At 36.2% G+C, this 18741-nt stretch overlaps 2 protein-coding genes across 3 annotated transcripts in view; both read right to left on the bottom strand.

Moving 5' to 3' along the window:
• mllt1a (MLLT1 super elongation complex subunit a) overlaps positions 1–3923 on the bottom strand; it is a 29374-nt gene extending 25451 nt beyond the window's left edge. For both annotated transcript variants that reach the window (XM_073818936.1, XM_073818937.1), the window contains exon 1: positions 3826–3923. In XM_073818936.1, coding sequence (XP_073675037.1) covers positions 3826–3837 — 12 coding nt within the window. In that variant the 5' untranslated portion in view covers positions 3838–3923. The remainder of the gene's footprint in view (positions 1–3825) is intronic.
• Positions 3924–8996: 5073 nt separating this feature from the next.
• On the bottom strand, positions 8997–18070 carry acer1 (alkaline ceramidase 1). The gene is made up of 7 exons (XM_073819761.1): positions 17932–18070; positions 14371–14492; positions 13856–13970; positions 12349–12487; positions 10973–11110; positions 10107–10244; positions 8997–9979 (listed from the first exon to the last, which is right to left on the bottom strand). Exons 1-7 carry the CDS (start codon positions 17963–17965, stop codon positions 9802–9804), a joined length of 864 nt encoding a protein of 287 aa, XP_073675862.1. The 5' UTR covers positions 17966–18070; the 3' UTR covers positions 8997–9801.
• Positions 18071–18741: the final 671 nt, after the last annotated feature.

Here is an 18741-nt window from a genome sequence, read left to right as displayed (position 1 = left end):
TGATTACATGTTTAGGTTGTGACTGTCCCGGTAGTGATAATTTTATGGGATAACACCCCTAGAAACTCCACCAAATGTTTCAGTAGAGAGACTGTTTCAGTATGACAACTTTAGATTAGTTTTTAACATTGCTAAAATATGCTAATCAGCACATGGTTAGCTAGCACAGTTCTGAACAATGGTACACATTAAAAAACTAAATGTTATGGAATAACTCCCAAAAAAGTGTGCTTAACTGCAGAAAAAAGGTTTTCGGTAGTGACGTTCCTTAAAGTTAGACAGTTTTTCCAGACTTTTGAACGTATTTACCTCAAAACCTGACCCATCTACTCACACCTTGTAAATATGAGAAAGTGTGACACACAAATATTTCATAAATGTGGTGTAGTAGTTAAAAACAGTCTCAGCCAATAAACAGTTTCATTAGTGGCACGAAAAGTTTCATAATTTACAAAAAAATAAAAATAAATATATAGATATATGTAGAACTTCACTTTTTAAAAGAATCAAAAACAAAGAAAAAAAACTGATCATTTCAATAATATAATTTTCGTAAGTTGAAAGGGGTTAGGGTTCGGGACAGCCACCTCCCAATTGAAAGTACCCAATAAATGATTATTTTAAATATATTAAGCTTACTAATATTTATATATTATTGTGGGTTTCAATAGATAATAGAAGGATTTTAGTAAACATCTAATATTTGAATACTTAAAATGCTAATACAATGTATAAAATTATAATATAATATAAAATATAAGATATTATTTATTTATATAAAGTTTTTTTCTTCATTTAAAAGGCAAACTGAATGTTTTTACTTTAAAATATATATAGCATATTTTCATTAAAAAAAAAATTGTAATGGTGCCCTTTATGAATACGTTTTTTGTGCACTCCTAAAACAAAAGACAAAAAAGGTGTAACATAACCTTGAGAATTCTAGCATGCTGATATATCATCAAGCTGTAGGCTATTTTCTTTGCAAGAAGACTTTTAATTGAGTGAATTCATATAGCTGAAAACTATTATTGATATAGCACAGAAGAGTTACTTAAAAAGGTCTCTAGGCACCAAAATCTAAATAAGAATAACTTTCATACACATGCTCAAGCTAATCATCTGTATCATCGGATGGTTCTGCCAAATGGCCAGAAAAAGCCATCAAGGGAATTCCTTGAAAAGCAGCCAGGAAAAATGAACACTGCCCACATAGGGTGGAGACGGGCCAGACTGGGTTCAGGTGCCCAGAGATGCTCAGCTGCCGTTGACTCGAGTCCCTGAACTAGTGGAGACTGAAGAACCAGAATAAAGAACAAGACTGAGATGTGCTTTTGGGCTTTTCTGAAAGATTGTAAGCAGAAGAACGAGTGGAAAGAAAATCTTATTGGCTGGCTGTCTTGTCACCGTAATGCACTTTAATTCGCTGCGTTGGCCGACACTTCCACTTCTCTAATGCCAAAACCTGCCAGCCAGATCCTGACGCTGCCAGACTTTAGAATAACCCCTGTGAGTCCATCTCTCATTCACTCACATATGTAGACAGACAGTGAGACAAAAGCCTAGTTACCCTCAACGGCAACACTCTTTTTCCAGAACTTGCCATTTGTAATTTGTCACAGCAACTTGCTTTGAGGTAACGATTACAAACACCAACATAAAAGCCTTTCCAACCCCGCCTGAGAGGAACATGACCACCCGAATATGAAGACGACATGGGACAGACAGGAGACGTATAAGAGGTTCAACACATGACCACGTTAATCCTAGTGAAGGGGGGTATAAAGATCAAAAGGCCTTTTTGAAAAGAAGTAGATTAAACAGAAGGACAAGCAACCACTACTGGCTCCTGCTCTCACAAGACCCGCATCACGTTTTGTTAGAAAACACAAAACAGACACAAAAGTGGCAGACTGGATTTCTCTCAGGTCACTGCTACGATACAGATTATCAGTCAAGCACGGTAAAAATACAAGCAGGTCACGTGGAAGCCAACAGGCAAACGACAAAACAACAAATCTCTGAAGAGTTGCCGCAATGCTGTTGTCAAAGATCCAGTTTGGAAAACATGAATGAATGTAACAAGCACATCAACTATATTTCAAGAAAATCTTTCATTACTTGAGACGTTGAGGTATAAAACTTAAGTTTACAACCTGCCTTCTTAAAATCACATTGAATAAACAGATTTATAATTAAATTAGGCTTTTTCGGTTTGAGATGTCCCCCAGTACTAACATTACGGTAGTTCATTTTATAAATGTTAAAAACATATTTTGTAAAAACAAAACAGTAAACATGTAATAACATGTAATGAAATATAGAGTGTTTTTACAATGTGTCATCAATCTGCAGCACTGAACGTAAACAATGGCACTGAACGGAACAGAACTCACATACTTCTCACATATACTCACTGATTATTGCTGCTGAAAATGTTCAATTGTTGTCATGTTTTGGGCTGTACTAATCGGTCAGACCGGGAAAAACATTTGGAGTACTATAGACTGCTAAAAGTTATAACTAATCAAAGAGAAGATTGGAAAAAACTGTCTGAGGAACAAAAGGCGTTTGTGGTTGGCAAAACGGAACCAGGATTTTCAGAGCAAGAATCCTGACAACATTTGTGTTTGTTCTTATCATTTCCAGTCAGGTAGTTATACATATATTAGGTAATTATATGATAATATCTTAATTAATACTGCTCGTATGTATCATTACCACCTATTAACTTTAGTTTGTCAAAATATTTTGCCCTTCTCTATATGATTTAGTTGCTTCCACACATTTTTTCTGTGGTTTAGACATAAATTCGAACAACAATGTATTCAGTAGTACATTACCCATGCAATCCATTCTGTTGTTTACATCAGAGTATCGCCAATATGACCGCTTATCCGAGTAACTGACCAAAACGTGAGGTCTACATTTACAATGGCAGTCGTATTTTATGTCAGCATACCAAATGCTATTAAGAAAGATTCCATAATAATATTTTTATAGACTTTACACTTAACTGTGGCAGCTATAGTAATAAGTTGATACAATGCTAAAATAAATGCTGAAATCTTATTAGAGCTCCCATTTTATTACTATTAACCGTAGTTCAAAAATATTCCTATTAGGACACATTCAATACTACTACTAGTAACAAGTTTACAATGATAATATAGGTTTATGTAGTAGCAGCAAATGCAATTAAGCTACTGCAGAGCACAGACACAAGGCAGAACGTGTAATAATAGCCAGCATGTTAATGCAATGATATTCATCTACAGCATATGATCACTGCTGCCGCTCATAAATCATATTGCATAAAAAGGGCAATTAATTAGCCTTGGAAGAAGACAGATTCCCGCTTCAGGAGCCCATCAGGAACCCCCACCCTCGGAGCAGACCTGTGCAATGCCCTCAGCCTGAATGCTCTGTCAGGAACACTAGTGCATGAAAATGCATGTTCCTCATTTCCTCTAATAAAAGCCGCAGACTGTAGTGACTCCCGGGCCAGAGAAGCACAGGACAAAACCACTCTCCTTTGTGTTTGTGCTGGTGCACGCACGACTTGCCTAGTGCAAAAGCTGCCGCACGCATCCAGCCCTTTAGGCTGAGCTGATGTCCCCAAATACCGATGTAGCTTTAATATGCGTGGCCAGCTCGAGTCAGATAGCTGAGAGGAGGGAGGAGGGAGGGGGTTATATGGGTCCGATCCGCTGCTTTCACGAGCCCCAAGTGTCCACATTCAGTTTCAATGGTGGATTTCTCTAAGCCCGCGCTTACAAAAGTTGACTTCACTCTATGCAACAGCAAAAGCGTTTCGTACTCTACCTGATTCTCCATAGTTCGCCGGCCTGATGAAGGTCCTGTTTATTTACAGAAGGCTTTTGAGCGGCTGCTCCCGACTCCTCATTGTGTGTCAATTCCAGCCCAAAACCGGAAACTAGACGGTTCCCCTCCCCTCTCCGGACCTCTGGCATGCACCCAAAACAGAAAGCGCTTGTGGCCAATCAGATGCCGTTTAGGATGCGCTTTATGCCGGTCAGCCAATCGCGGAACGCGGCGGGCGGGACTTCCCACGGGCTGCCTGTACTGGTAGGTAATAATTAGAGATTAGCCGAACCGATAGGATGTTTTTGTTTTTGCAGTCTGGTAGCGCTGTTTAGCATTCATTCTGTTATTTTTCCATGAATCATTTTTAATTTCGCACTTGAAAACAAACCATGTTACGCACAGCTGTGTTGTGATTGGTCGGTTGAGGGCATGCCTCTGTTCTCTGTGTTTAATTAGGGGGATTACAATAAATAATTAATGCCTAGTGTTTTCACTTGCCATTTGAAGGGACTAATTTAATGTATGGCAGACTAGGCTAGTTGTCAGACTTTTTACTATAGTATATGGTGTATTTTTTCTGAATAGGCACTAATAAGATCTTGGCTACAATAAAACTAGCCTATTTACATTTCCACCGTTATTGCTAAGGAAAAATAAAGTTGATTTAACACGTTGACTCAGTAGCGGGGCATGTTGTCACACTATAATGGGGAAAGTTGTTACAATGAAATCTGACTTTGAACAGCCTATTATAGGCTTTTTAGCTAAATTAAAAACAGTAACAGTAAAACAATTGTAAAACACAAAAATAAAATGCCATGGTATTAGAATTTTAGATTGGAGGACATACAGTTGAAGTCAAAAGTTTACACACACCTTGCAGAATCTGCTAAATGTTAATTATTTTACCAAAATAAAAGGGATCATACAAATGCATGTTGTTGTTTTTTTATTTAGTACTGACCTGAATGAGATATTTCACATAAAACATGTTTACATATAGTCCACAAGAGAAAATAATAGCTGATTTAATGAAAATGACCCTGTTCAAAAGTTTACATATGCATGATTCTTAATACTGTGTTGTTACCTGAATGATCCACAGCTGTTTTTTTTTGTTTGTTTGTTTTTTTTGTCTTTGGTTTAGTAATAGTTGTTCATGAGTCCCTTGTTCCTTGTCCTAAACAGTTAAACCCACTGTTCTTCAGAAAAGTCCTTCAGGTCCCACAGATTCTTTGGTTTTTCAGCATTTTTGTGTATTTGAACTCTTTCCAACAATGACTGTATGATTTTGAGATCCATCTTTTCACACTGAGTACAACTAAGCGACTCATATGCAACGTTTAGAGAAGGTTCAAAAGCTCACTGATGCTTCAGAAGGAGGCACAATGTTTTAAGAGCCAGGGGTGTAAACTTTTGAAGGATGTATACATTTTTCTAATTTTGCCTAAATATCATCTTTTTTTTCATTTAGTACTGCCCTTCAGAAGTTAAAGAAGATACTTACATGTTCCCCAGAAGGCAAAACAAGTTAGATTTACCCTGATATTCAAATTCAAAAAAGTTTTCACCCCCAGCTTTTCATGCATCTTTTTTCCTTCTGAAGTATCAGTGAGTATTTGAACCTTCTCTAATAGTTGCACATGAGGGTCATTTTTATAAATTCAACTATTATTTTCTCTTGTGGACTATATGTAAATGTATTTATGTGAAATATACGGTGGCCGAGAGAGCTCAACGCGCTGCAACTTAAGAAAACACACGCAAACACAAATACGGAAACGCGCTGCAAACACTGGAACGCGCTGCAAACAGCACGGACCACAACGGAAATGTTTAAGGGGGACCTCAAAAAGTGACAACCCATCTGGGACCTGATGCTTCATAAATTATTAATCAATCGTAATTCAACGCTTACTTTTTAGCATGCATTTGACCTAATTGTCTGTTTTTGTCTTTATTTCCGATTACATAAGTCTCTTATACTTTATACTTATACTTTTATAATGGCTAATATTGTTAATTAAAACTGACATTTAACAAAAAAAGGCAGAGTTGTGCTTGTCATGTTTCATTTTATTATACATTGAGTAAAGATGTATTATAGACAGTGCACATATAGCTTAAATCAGGGGTTTTCAAACCTGTCCTGGAGCCTCCCCTGCCCTGCACATTTTGCTTGTCTCTCTCATCTAATACACCTGATTCAAATCATCAGCTCATTAGTAGAGACTGCAAGACCTGAATTGGGTGTGCCTAATAAGGGAGACATACAAAATGTGCAGGGCAGGGGAGGCTCCAGGACAGGTTTGAAAACCCCTGGCTTAAATCATATATTAATATGTTTTATTATTTTTAAAATGAGTACGAAAAGAGAGTTGTGGTTTATATTTTGAAGAGGCAGTGGTGTTTGATATCACTTCCTTTTATTGTAACTATTGTTCTGTAACGCGTTGCATGAACCACATTTTTGTCGCTATGAATATGTTTAACATTAAATGAAACAGAAAAGAGGCAATGCTGTTTGATATAATATTTCGTTTCACTGTAATGTTGTACATTCCCTTAACTACGTTTTTGCAGCTATTAATATGTTTAAATGAAAACGAAAAGAGGCAGAGGTGGTTGATATCATATTTCGTCTTAAATACATACAGTGAAGCAGTTAAGATAACCGGAGTAGAAAAGGCGAGCTGACTGACGTTACCAAGTACACTGCTGTTCCATTTGCAGAATTACAGGACTTGCATCCTCACGTCCTCAGGAGTTCGTACTCCCAAGGCAAACTTCCAAGTCCGAACTACGAAGGACGCAAGTCCGAACTTTGCATACTTGGTATTGAGAAACGGCTTATTTGTTCAGTGGCTGTTTTTCAGAGCAGAGGTGTTGTCGGTGAACTATCACCTTTTAGTTCACCGACAACACCTCTGCTCTGACCAACAGCCACTGAACAAATAATAATCAGGTCCCAGATGGGATCGTCACTTTTTGAGGTCCCCCTGAAACATTTCCATTGTGGTCCGTGCTATTTGCAGCGCATTCGTGTGTTTGCAGCGCATTTCTGTATTTGTGTTTGCGTTCCCAGGATTTGCAGCGCCTGTGTTGTCAAACTGATGAAGATGTTTTCTTAATTTGTTGTCGTTTTTTCTGTTTGCATTAGGGCTGGACAATAATTCGATATCAATATATATCGCGATAGAATTTTTTTCAATAACGGTGATACGATTTTTAAACCCATTTCCGATATTTCAATATACATTTGAACTTTGAAATTGAATATTTGAAATTTTATATATATATATATATATATAGTCAAAACGCGGCACTGATGTCTTTATATGAATGTATCTGAAGGGAGCCGACTGTCCTCAGAAACGTATCGTTGGCATTTTCATTTCATGCCTGATAAAACTGCGTTAATGCTGCTTTGTTTACAGCCATTACTAGGGATAGCGTAGTATTTCAGCGCTCCTAAAGCGCCACCTAGTGACAGAATGAATATGCACGTCCACATTTTCAGATGGTCAGATTATTGCAAATCTCAACCAATGTTTTTTATGCAGCAAACGCAGAGTTGTAAATGTGAAAGAAGTTAATGTGCTTTCTAAAAATCTAAACAATTAAGACAGTTATATTTATGTTTTAAATAAATATAATACATTATATACTCGATTTATTCCTTTTAATGGTATAAAGGCTGAAATGCCATTTTATAAGATTTTTTGTGAAAAACCTGAATCTGAACTGTAAATCATGTAATTTTATGGCTTAATATGGCTTAATACCGTACATCGTCCAACCCCACTCATACTGTTCATTTTACTTGTGCAGCTCTTAAAAAGGGTCATAAATTGCCTCAAATTGATATTTAAAAATTCCGCATACACTGTAAATAGTGAAATAAAATTCATTCCTTGATATTTGTTGATATTTGTGTATTGAAAATATTTTTGATTGACATTTAGACTCCTATCTAATTTTCTAAATTTAAGGTTTTTTTTATTTTTTTATTTGGGCTAGTTAAAATAATTTTCGGGCTACCAAAATCTGAAGAGTACCTGCCCGAAGGGCTACCAGAGATTTAGAAATTTTGCGAACCCTGACCTCCTTTCTGGAAGAGGATTAATAATTAGTTGGCCTAGTGGCATAATTTTTATGATTTCTTTCCCCCTTTTCTGTTCCGGCCAGAGCAATGTGTTTTTGTTGTTGCTCACTCTTTATTTATTTTATTCTTTTTGTTTCTTTATCTGAAAACTGCTGAAGCAGTTTGCTTGTTGTTTAAGTTTATATGAATAATCAGCCTGCTCTAGTTTAAATGGAAATATATTATTGTTAATAAGCTGAGTCTGAGAGTTTTATTTATGTGATAGTTTATTTCACATTTCTTGTTTGTAAAGGCTAAATAAAAATAAAAAGTGAACCTTATAATTTTTTTGTTTTTGTATTGTTTTTATTAAAAATGTTTTTATATAATTTTAATAGGAGGAGCCTGGATGTATTATAGACTTTGCAAATTCAGTTTGCAGACATTTGTAGGTACAGACATCCAGTGTGTGTGTCCTCGGCAGTTTTTTCCTGAGGCTTTTTAATATTGTCCATATCGATATTGGAATTATATCGTATCGACCGAAAATAAGAAATATATCGTGATATAAATTTTTGCCATATCGTCCAGCCCTAGTTTGCATGTGTTTTCTTAAGTTGCAGCGCATTGAGCTCTCTCAGCCACCGTAGTAATATCTTATTCAGGTCAATACTACATTAAAAAATAACATGCATTTTGTATGATGCCTCTTATTTTGGTAAAATAATTAACATTTTGCAGATTCTGCAAGATGTATGTAAACTTTTGACTTCAACTGTAATTTAAAAAGTTTTAGTTAAACATTCTTGAAAAAAAAAACAATACGTGAAATTATTGTCAAGAGAATGTTTTTGGCACGGTCACAAAGAATCAAAAGTATTAATAACCTGGATTTGAACCAGCATTATAATTTCTCTCTCTTGCTAGTTTTTGGCTTTTATTTTGGTGTGTATGTCATGGTGTTTAAAAAAAAAAATGTTTAAATGTCAACATATCAAACCCTCAAAAAAATCACACCAAATCCATGTCTCAGCAATCATAATTTATATAAAAAATATACATAAATCATTTGATTCATGTCACAAGTCAAGTTTTTTCCAGAGATGTCATTGAATGGTACACCATCATCAATATACATAATTTCATACACCGAAGCGCAAGTTAGAAATTAAAACACAATATATAGATACAGAATATAGAATTTTTTACAGTAAACTTACAAATTTAAAAATGCCACACCAAAATGAACATAATCCCACTTATTACATTTGTAAACATACGTTTGCACCATTTGCTGTGAGAAAACCATTTCAGAAAGAACAAACAAGGAGCACGATTTTCTTCCTCTGAACAGACTATTAATCATTAACATTTTCTATTACAACTATTATTCAAGTTTCACCCATGAATCAAGTAGTTGCTTATGACAGTTTTCTTAGTTAATTGTCTTAAAAAGCCTCCGATTCGTAATCAAGTAAAATGCAGAATGTTTTGTACACACATTCCGTCTTGTCACAACTGTGAAAATATTCATTTTCACATAACAACAGCATGTTGTTTGTAAAGATGAGAATACGAAGTCACTTGCATAGAAATATTCAGTCACACACACACACACACACACACACACACACACACACACACACACACACACACACTTCAGTTTCAGGTTCTGTGAGAAATGTAGAGAAAGTTCCAGAAACTGCAACAATTTCAGCACAACATTTGTTTCATATAACAAGTTTCTCTTCATAGTGTCTGATCTAGAATCAGCTTCTTCCTGCCCATATAAATACATTCACCATTTTAAAAATGTAAAGGCTGGTCCTAAATCAGCATTAAAGCTAGCTTTAAATATGATGTTGGGTCTTTTCATCTTCTCGTGCCTGCTAGCATCTCTTCCGTGTTCTTGCGGTGCCTTTGAGGACTATGTAAGGAAGCCCAATAGGCCAGTTATTCCGTGGCCAGTACTGCAGGTCAGGCAGCGAATGAGGGATTTCCAGACTAGCGTCCATGTAAGCGATCAAAGTGCTAGCATAAGCAGTGGCTATCACAATCAAAATGTGCCTAAACGGAGAGGTAGAGAAAACAGTTTCTGGATAAGCGTGCCAGTCTAAAAGTCTTCGAATTTCGCTTAACAAATATGATTTTTTTGTAGCCTTTAGGGTTCAGCGGGATATCATGGCTCACTCACCAGATACCATGCAGATAACAGAAGTTCAGTTTTTGCCAGAAGCTACAGCCAAAGCGATCGCTAAGCCAGCAGGAGATAGCCAGAACCCACAGGCCAACGGACGACCAGGCCAGACGCAGAACTCTCTCATCTGTGCAACTGTTGAGAAATCGATCCATATTGAATGAGAGTCAAAACCAGAAATAAAAACCGGTCTTGTATAGTAGCATTTATAGTCTTAGGGTGTGTTCACACTTGTCCTGTTTGGTCTGATATATAAAGTGAACTCTGGTGCGATTGCTCTGTTAGTGCGGTTCATCTGAGTAAGTGTGAACGCTGTCATCCGAACCCATGGGTCTTGGTCTGATACCAAACTAAATCTGATGCTGTTTGAAATATGAAATATGAACACGACACAGACCAAATACTTTTAAACTAACCAAAAACAGGAATTATTGACAAGATGCGACGCTATGCGACATGATTTCTGGAAGGAAACAAGTGGTGTATCTAAAACAAAATGAGCAGAGGGCAAATGTGAAGCAACGAGGAGGTAAAGTGCTTTTTATGAGCTCTTTGTGAGTTTGCAGGTGGTGAAAATACACGAAACAATGAGCCCGCAGACTCAGAGCCACTTTAAGTCGAACGCACAAAATATACGTCACTCAACCCGACCAATCAAGTTGTGAAAGTATCACTATGCCTTTAGGTTTGGTATCTTTAGGTTCACTGTCAAAAATGCCAGTGTAAACGCTTCCTTTTTGGTCCAGTCCAAATGAACCAAACTAACTGAACGAACTGAACTACAAGTGTGAACACCCTTAGAGTGAATAAATAGTGACTAAAACGAAATCTGAAAAAGCTGAAGCAATGAATTCACACTTTACCTCCTTAATTGCACAAACAGAGAGTAGACGATGTGGATGGCGAAGCAGTTGAGAGCGTAGGCGTTGGCTGTAGGTTTGACAAAAGAGGACAGAGTGCTTATAACAGTGATGACCAGGACCATGTGAGCGAATGATCTCCTGAAAAAAGAACAAAAGAGAGAATAAGAGACCAAATTTTAGACTGCGGACAGTTTAGAAAAGAATCCTTCTTCACAGTTTTTTTTTTAAACATTTTGAATTTAAATATATATTGAAATGTCATTTATTCCTGGAATGGCAAAGCAGAATTTTCAGCAGCCATTACTAGTTTTTAGTGTCACATGATCCTTCAGAAATTATTCTAATATGCTGTTTTGCCACTCAAGAAACATTTCTTATTATTGTCAATGTTGCTTAAAGGGATAGTTCACTCAAAAATAAAAAATTACACCACCGGAGCATATGACAGTTAGCAGAAGGCCTTTATTAACCCACCCTGTGGAGTACTTTTTATGATGGATAGATGTACTTTATTGGACTTCAAAATCTCAACAGCCATTCACCGCCATTATAAACTTTAGAAGAGCTAGGAAATTTTTTATTGTGACGCCGATTGCATTCGTCTGAAAGAAGAAAGCCATATATATCTAGGATGGCTTGAGGATAAGTAAATCATGGTGTAATTTTCATTTTTGGGTGAACTATCCCTTTAATATTTCAGTGAATATATATTTTGATAATATTATATATGCCTTTAAATATCAAAATGCTTTACAAGCTTTCACAAGACAGTAGACATCTGGACAAGTTTAAAACTTAATTTAATTTAGATTTCAACTATTTAAATATTAATACAAGGCTGGTTGGACCCCACTGGGAAAGCTGTGGAAAGCATCTCTCCCACAGTGAGATCAGAATATCACGCTGCAAGTTAAACAGTGTTACTGTTACACAAACTAAAGACTGTAAACGGATCCTTTAATTGCTCCTATTTTTACAGAACTGAAGACACAGTGTTTTTTTTAGAGGAGGAAGACAAGTTCATGCCAGTACATAGAAACAGACCATATGCAGTTTGTTTTTCAAGATGGAAGTAAGCCATTTTCTGTGAATGTGCGAGACTTCCGGTTTATTTTCTGTTGTAGGGAAATGACGAGAAGAGTAGTAGTGCAGTAAAAGGTACAAATGTTTGCACTACGAACCTGTTTGTTTATAATTAAGATAATATATTAAAATAATATGGTAAGACACACTGGTTTGTAATATCAAGCAGCAAAACAAGCTGTTTTGTACAGCTAAAAATAGCTGAAAGCGAGTGACATTGGAAGCCAGACAAATTGAATTTACAAAGGGTACCCACTCATGGAACCGAAACATTAAAAATATCAATTAGTTACCTGTCCTTAATAAAAGAGGGGAAGTGCCTGCGTGGGAACCACAGGGAGTAGCCAACAGCCAAAACCCACAGGATTGACAGCTCATCCAGCATCTGGCCCATAAAACTCAAAGTCATGTGAAAATAAATGGAGAAGATACCTGAAGAGAAAAAGAAACAGACCATGGAGTGAGAAAGACATTGTGGAAAGAGAAAGATGCATTTTGTCTGGCTTTATTCTAAAATTGACTATTTGTCTGCTTAAATATTCGGTTTCTTTTAGACATGTGTCACAGAAGTCAAATGGGAGGTGAATACAATTAAACCTGACCTGAAAGTTGACCAGAAAAGTTGATTTATCGTGGCAACAGCAGAAGTGGTTTAAGCAAAACATGATTTTTGCATGTTTTTTCCAATTTTGCTTTGCATTTAAAGATTTATCTACATTGTCAGCTTATTCTGTGTGTGCATGTCTGACTTTTTTTATATATATTTTTTATTATTGCTATAATGCACATTTATAATGCTGTAAAAGAAGAATAACAATTTTATAATTCAAAAAATGGTTTTCTTTTATTTGTAGTATTTTTATTTGTAATATACAATACCAGTCAAAAGTCTCTTCTACTCACCAAGCCCCAAGCTCATTTAGTTGAAGAACAGTGAAGTTTTAAAATATTTTTACTATTTAAAAGAACAGTTTTCTATTTGAATATATTTTCAAATGTAATTTATTTTTAGCATCATTACTCCAGTCACATGATCCTTCAGAAATCATTCTAATATTCTGATTTGCTGCTCGAAAAACATGTATTATTATTGTTATGTTGAAAACAGCTGAGTAGAATTTTTTCAGGTTTCATTGATGAATATAAAGTTCAGAAGAACAGAACTGATCTGAAATAGAAATCTTTTGCAACATTATGTGTCTTTATCATCACTTTTGATCAATTTAAAGCATCCTTGCTAAATAAAAGTATTAATTTAATTAATTATCATTTCTTTCCAAAATATATACTGACTCCAAGCTTTTGAATGGTATAGTGTATAATGTTACAAAAGCTTTTTATTTCAGACAAATGCTGATCTTTAGATCGCTCTGTACATCAAAGAATCCTAAAGAATGTACTCAATGTACTGTTTTAAATATTGATAATAATAATAATAAATAATAATAAATGTTTCTTGAACAGCAAATCAGCGTATTAGAATGACTTCTGAAGGATCATGTGACACTGAAGACTGGAGTAATGATGCTGAAAATGTAGCTTTGATCACAGAAATACATTACATTTTAAAATATATTCAAATAGAAAGAGTAGGCTTGGTGAGCAGAAGAAAATTCTTTAAAAAACATTAAAAATCTTTTGACTCCTAGTGTACAAAAACTTCAGCTGACATTTCATTCATTCAATGATATGAATTAAATATAATGAATCAGTGGATTTCAGTTTTGCTGGCTACTGAACAATGCTGCCCCCTGGTGGTTTAATGCCACAACCCTTTACAGATTCAACAGTCACGCTTACCAACAAAGACCATCATGATCCAGACCAGATGCACAGCCAGGTTTCTTTCCTTGGCATATGGGTGTAGCAGGTAAAGCATTATGGGTGAGATCACAAAGAATATGAAACTGCTCATCTGAAAGCGGGAAAAAAAACATTTGTTAAGGAATCAGACACATTCAAACTTAAATCCTATCCCATGATGCCTCCCTTGTGTGTTTTACAGCCGTCACATTGACTTTTACACTATTAATTTGTTACTAGGGTAGGCCCATAAACAAAAACTGGATTCAGTCTCTGTTGAGCACATGGATAGGTGTAACATTTTGCCTGAGTCACTGTACATGTGTCATTAGTGTGGGTGTAGTTTCTGGATGAAACCATGGCACTTTGAGCATGGAGACTGCAGTAATTAGTGTAGTTAACATTTAACAATGTCTTGAATAGGACTTCTCCAGTGGTAACGGTTGGATTGAGAATGATTCACGCTGACTAGAATGTGAAAGGGCTTTGCGGCTCATCTGTTATGTTCATACCGTGTTGAAATATTCCACAACATTCTCTGAATGTTTGTAGTTGTCCTCACACCAGTCCACTTCAGAGCTCTCGTAGGCAAACACACTTGCCATTTTGTCAAAGGACGGGAATGACGGGATCCCTGAGAGAAAGAGAGTGTTTTATAAATCACTGTAATGACAAGTCAAAAAGTCTGTGGCTTACAACTGTATGTTGAAGAACAAAACATTTGCCATGGTGCTAACGCTTGTTGTCTTTACAGAGAGGAGTGTTCCAGACTCTATTGTGACAGAACGGAGCTACTGAACAAAAGGTAGATCTCTGCCTTTCTGGAGGCTCTAGTAGATTTGTAGCCATGCAAGTTTTATTAATGGGATAGTTCACCCAAGAATGAAAATTCTGTTATGAATTACTCACCCTCATGTCATTCCAAACCGTAAGACCTTCGTTCATTCTCAGAACACAAATTAAGCTATTTTTGATGAAATTCGAGAGCTTTCTGAAGCTGCATAGACACTAACATTACAGTTGAACCACTTTTGCCACATGGCTATTTTAACAATGTCCTTCTCACCTTTCTGAGCTCTGAATATGTCAATTATGTAGCTGTCTATGCATGAAAGCTTGGATTTAATCAAAAATATCTTAATTTGTGTTTCAAAGATGAACAAAGGTCAACAACATGAGGGTGAGTATTTAATGCCAGAATTTTCATTTTTAGGTGAACTGTCCCTTTAAAGGATAAGGGAACCTTCAAGAAAAAAAACATGTTTTTGCATTCCACAATGTTGGTTTCGACTGTTTTTTTCAATGTAAACACGTGGTAGATGACATCTTAGGAGCTGTTTACACAGAATTTTTTTTTTTGCATTCTAATCTTTGACGGCTGCGCTCTTTTTAAGTTTAACTTTTTAACTTGAGCATCGTGTTTTGCACTGCAAAATGCTGAAAAGATGAGAATGCAATGTTCAAAAACGACCCCTTGAACCGTTTTGTTCCATCTCTCAATTTGTTGCAGCTTCTCGCACAACAGCTTCTAAAAATGAAGCACTTGAGTTACAATAAGTCTGAAAATGCATCCCAACACTTTACATTTTTCATTCATTGCCTTGTGTTCTTCAACACAAAAATTTAATTCAGTGTGAATCCATCCATTCGGTCAAACCGGTTTTAAACGAACAAGTTAATGATTCAGTGACTTGTTCACATCACACAAAACGAATCTTTTTAGTGAAAAGATCCAAAGATTCGACTCAGTGGGATAATCAAAATCTATTCTATTCTAAGGTGAGCTGAAACTGACAGGTTTCTCTTACATAAACAGGGTTTGCAAGCAAATATAGCAAAATTACTTCCGTTTTTTTGTGTTCTTTAACACAAAAAAACTATGTGTATTCTATATGAATAAAATACGTTGTTTTTTGACGCTTTCTTTGCACACCAGCACATTTAACAAACTCACAAACATCAGTGTGTATTTAACAAATGTATTTTTTTGTTAGTAATTAATTAAAAAGACTGAAACATTATTATTATTTGGTTGAAAAGACTAAATATAGGCTAAAAGCACTGAGCGCGTCTATCTGGCTCAGCACAAGACAAAGCTCAAAAGCACGTTTTTACCAGTGAAAGTTAAATATACACTGGTGATCGTCCAAATCGAATGGTTAGAATCGAGGAGTTTTGTTGGTTTTATGATATGTCCAACTACAGCCTATTTGAATAAATGTTTATTTAAATGGCAGACTTATCCTTATACACTGTAAGCAGTAAAATTCAAATGAACAAAGAGATAAATTGTAAATGGCTAGTATATGACACATTGGCTAACTGAAAACCTTGTAAGCTCAGGAGAAGGTCATCTGGTGTTTAAAATGGCAACAATAACTAAGGGTCGTTTCTCTTACATAAGCAGGTTTTGCAAGCAAGTGTAGCAAAATGACTTCCGTTGACCCTACGACCCACATTTATTGTTGTTATTTTGAAACCTGTCTCAACACCTTAATTTTTTTTAATTTATTGCCATACTGTACTTCTTGTGTTGTTTAACACACACACACACACACACACACACACACACACAAAAAAATAATAATAATAATTTTATTGTGAACCCATCCTACGTTGAACTGTTTTGGTCAAAACTGTATTAAACGTTTGAGTTAATGATTCAATGACTCGTTCATATCACAAAAACAAATCTTTTTAATGAACAGATCCAAAGATTCAACTCAGTGGGATAATTTAAAACCTATTCTATTCTAAGATGAGCTGAAACTGACAGGTTTTTCTTACATAAGCAGGTTTTGCAAGCAAGTTAAAAAAAAATTACTTCCATTGACCCTACGACCCGCAGTTATTGTTGCAATTTTTGAAAATGTGTCTCAGCACCTTACATTTTTATTCATTGCCATACTGTATGTCTTGTGTTCTTTAAGACAAAAAACTAATTCATTGTAAAACGGTCCTACATTGAACTGTTTCAGTCCAAACTGTTTTAAACGAGTTAATGATTCAATGAGTTGTTCATATCACACAAAACGAATTGTACGTCTTGTGTTGTTTAACACACAAAAAAAACGAATTTACTGTGAACCCGTCCTATGTTGAACTGTTTTGGTTTTGCACTCAAGTGTAGCAAAAATACTTCTACTGACCCTACGACCCACAGTTATTGATGCCATTTTAAAAAAGCTTCTCAACATCTCATTGTTATTCACTGGCATACTGTAGCCTACGTCTTGGGTTCTTTAACACAAAAAAACGAATTAATTGTGAACAGGTGTTATGCCAAATTCTTACCCCTGCCAGATTAGTACCCCCCTAGTATTGGTAGGTTTAGGGTTGTGGGGGAGGGGTTAGGATTAGGGGTGGGGTTAGGATTAGGCAATCACGTAGCGATTTAAACGGGAGGGGGTAATAATTTGGTAGGGGTCGAAAATGGGCACACCGGTGTTACGTTTAACTTTTTTCATTCATTCAACTATTTTTAGTGAACAGATCCAAAGATTCGACTCAGTGGGATAATATTAAAAAAGATTCTATTCTAAGATGAGCTGAAACTGACAGGTTTTTCTTGCATAAGCAGGTTTTGCAAGCAAGTGTATAGCAAAATTACTTTCGTTGCGAGAGATATTGTTGCCATTTTAAACATCAGATGGCCTTTTCCTGAGCTTACAAGGTTTTCAGTTAGCCAATTTGTCATACTACAGTCATTTACAATTTATCTATTTGCTGATTTGAATTTTATTGTTTACAGTGCATAAGGACAAGTCTGTCGTTTTAGATCAATACTTATTCAAACAGGCTGTAGTTGAACATATCATAAAACCAACGAGACCACATTTAACCACTGGATCTTTGGTCCTGTCATTACCCCGCAGAGCACGGATCATTCACCAGGGAAAAGTCAATCCTCTGGATAATAAATTAATTGGCAGGGGAGCACAGCACAGACTTACAGAGAAAGCAAACAAACACTACAATAACCGAATCACATGCGCATCATATATAAACTCTCTCAAATCGATAACAGCAGACGATCACACGCTTAGATTAAAAAGCAATAAACTGTCGCTTACCTTTCAAAAGCGCGTCCACTGTCGTGCGCTCCATGTGTCAGGTTTAAGTAGGGGAGAAATGTCCCCGATCCTGTTACTCGGGTCCGCGATGTGACATCACCTGGAGGGTTCAGGTGAAACCGAGCGAACACTAGCATTCCTCATTGTGCCATTGTACAGTGAAGCTGTCAGTTTGCTATGCGGGCAGACCTGAAACGCACTGTTTTACATGAGAACTGCTGGCACGCGCCCGCCCCCGGCACGAGCTGCAGCACAAGTTTAACGAGCTGAGGTCAAGTTTACCTGCTGTACCTCACCTGTCGACCGTTTGCCGCCCATTCAGCTCATAACCGCGAAATATTTTCACCGTTTCATCATTTAATACCTTCACCTAAATTAAACTTAGTTAAAATGAAAAAGGTGGCTCATACAACACCACCCTTACAGACATTTACTCTGGTAACCGCAGTTCCTGCCACAAATGCTCTCAGGTTAACACACTTACTACTTTTTAATTTTTTTATTTATTTAATATGCTTTCTTGCACATCTAAAGTACTTAAGTACCATATTTTGCTCATTTGACTATTTTTTTTACGTTTTTATGTTCTCCACAGTTTACCTCATCAAGTGACAATATATAAATACTCAGTTATATAATGGTTGGATTACATTTAGTCTATTGACAATTGTGTGTTAATATGACTATAGCTTTGTAAATATTATTTAAATACGTGCCAGCTAGAGGCTGTGTACTTCCCTCAACTGGGCCTGGTTTTCCCTAGGGGTTTCTCCCTCATTCTGAACCATCTTAGCCAGTTTTTCCATGCGA

Source organism: Garra rufa, chromosome 15, assembly GCF_049309525.1.
Source record: "Garra rufa chromosome 15, GarRuf1.0, whole genome shotgun sequence".
In the NCBI taxonomy this organism is placed as follows: domain Eukaryota; kingdom Metazoa; phylum Chordata; class Actinopteri; order Cypriniformes; family Cyprinidae; genus Garra; species Garra rufa.
The sequence above is the reverse complement of the archived record's forward strand: the minus strand, read 5'-3'. Positions and strand labels throughout refer to the sequence as shown.

Bases quoted from the DNA above. Each gene is read 5' to 3' on its own strand.
- acer1 (XM_073819761.1), bottom strand. From the start codon at position 17,965: ATGGAGCGCACGACAGTGGACGCGCTTTTGAAAG. The intron at 14,493-17,931 runs GTAAGCGACAGT...TCTTTCTCTCAG, and splicing joins AGTGGACGCGCTTTTGAAAG to GGATCCCGTCATTCCCGTCC. The intron at 11,111-12,348 runs GTAACTAATTGA...TTCTTTTTTCAG, and splicing joins CCCTCTTTTATTAAGGACAG to GAGATCATTCGCTCACATGG.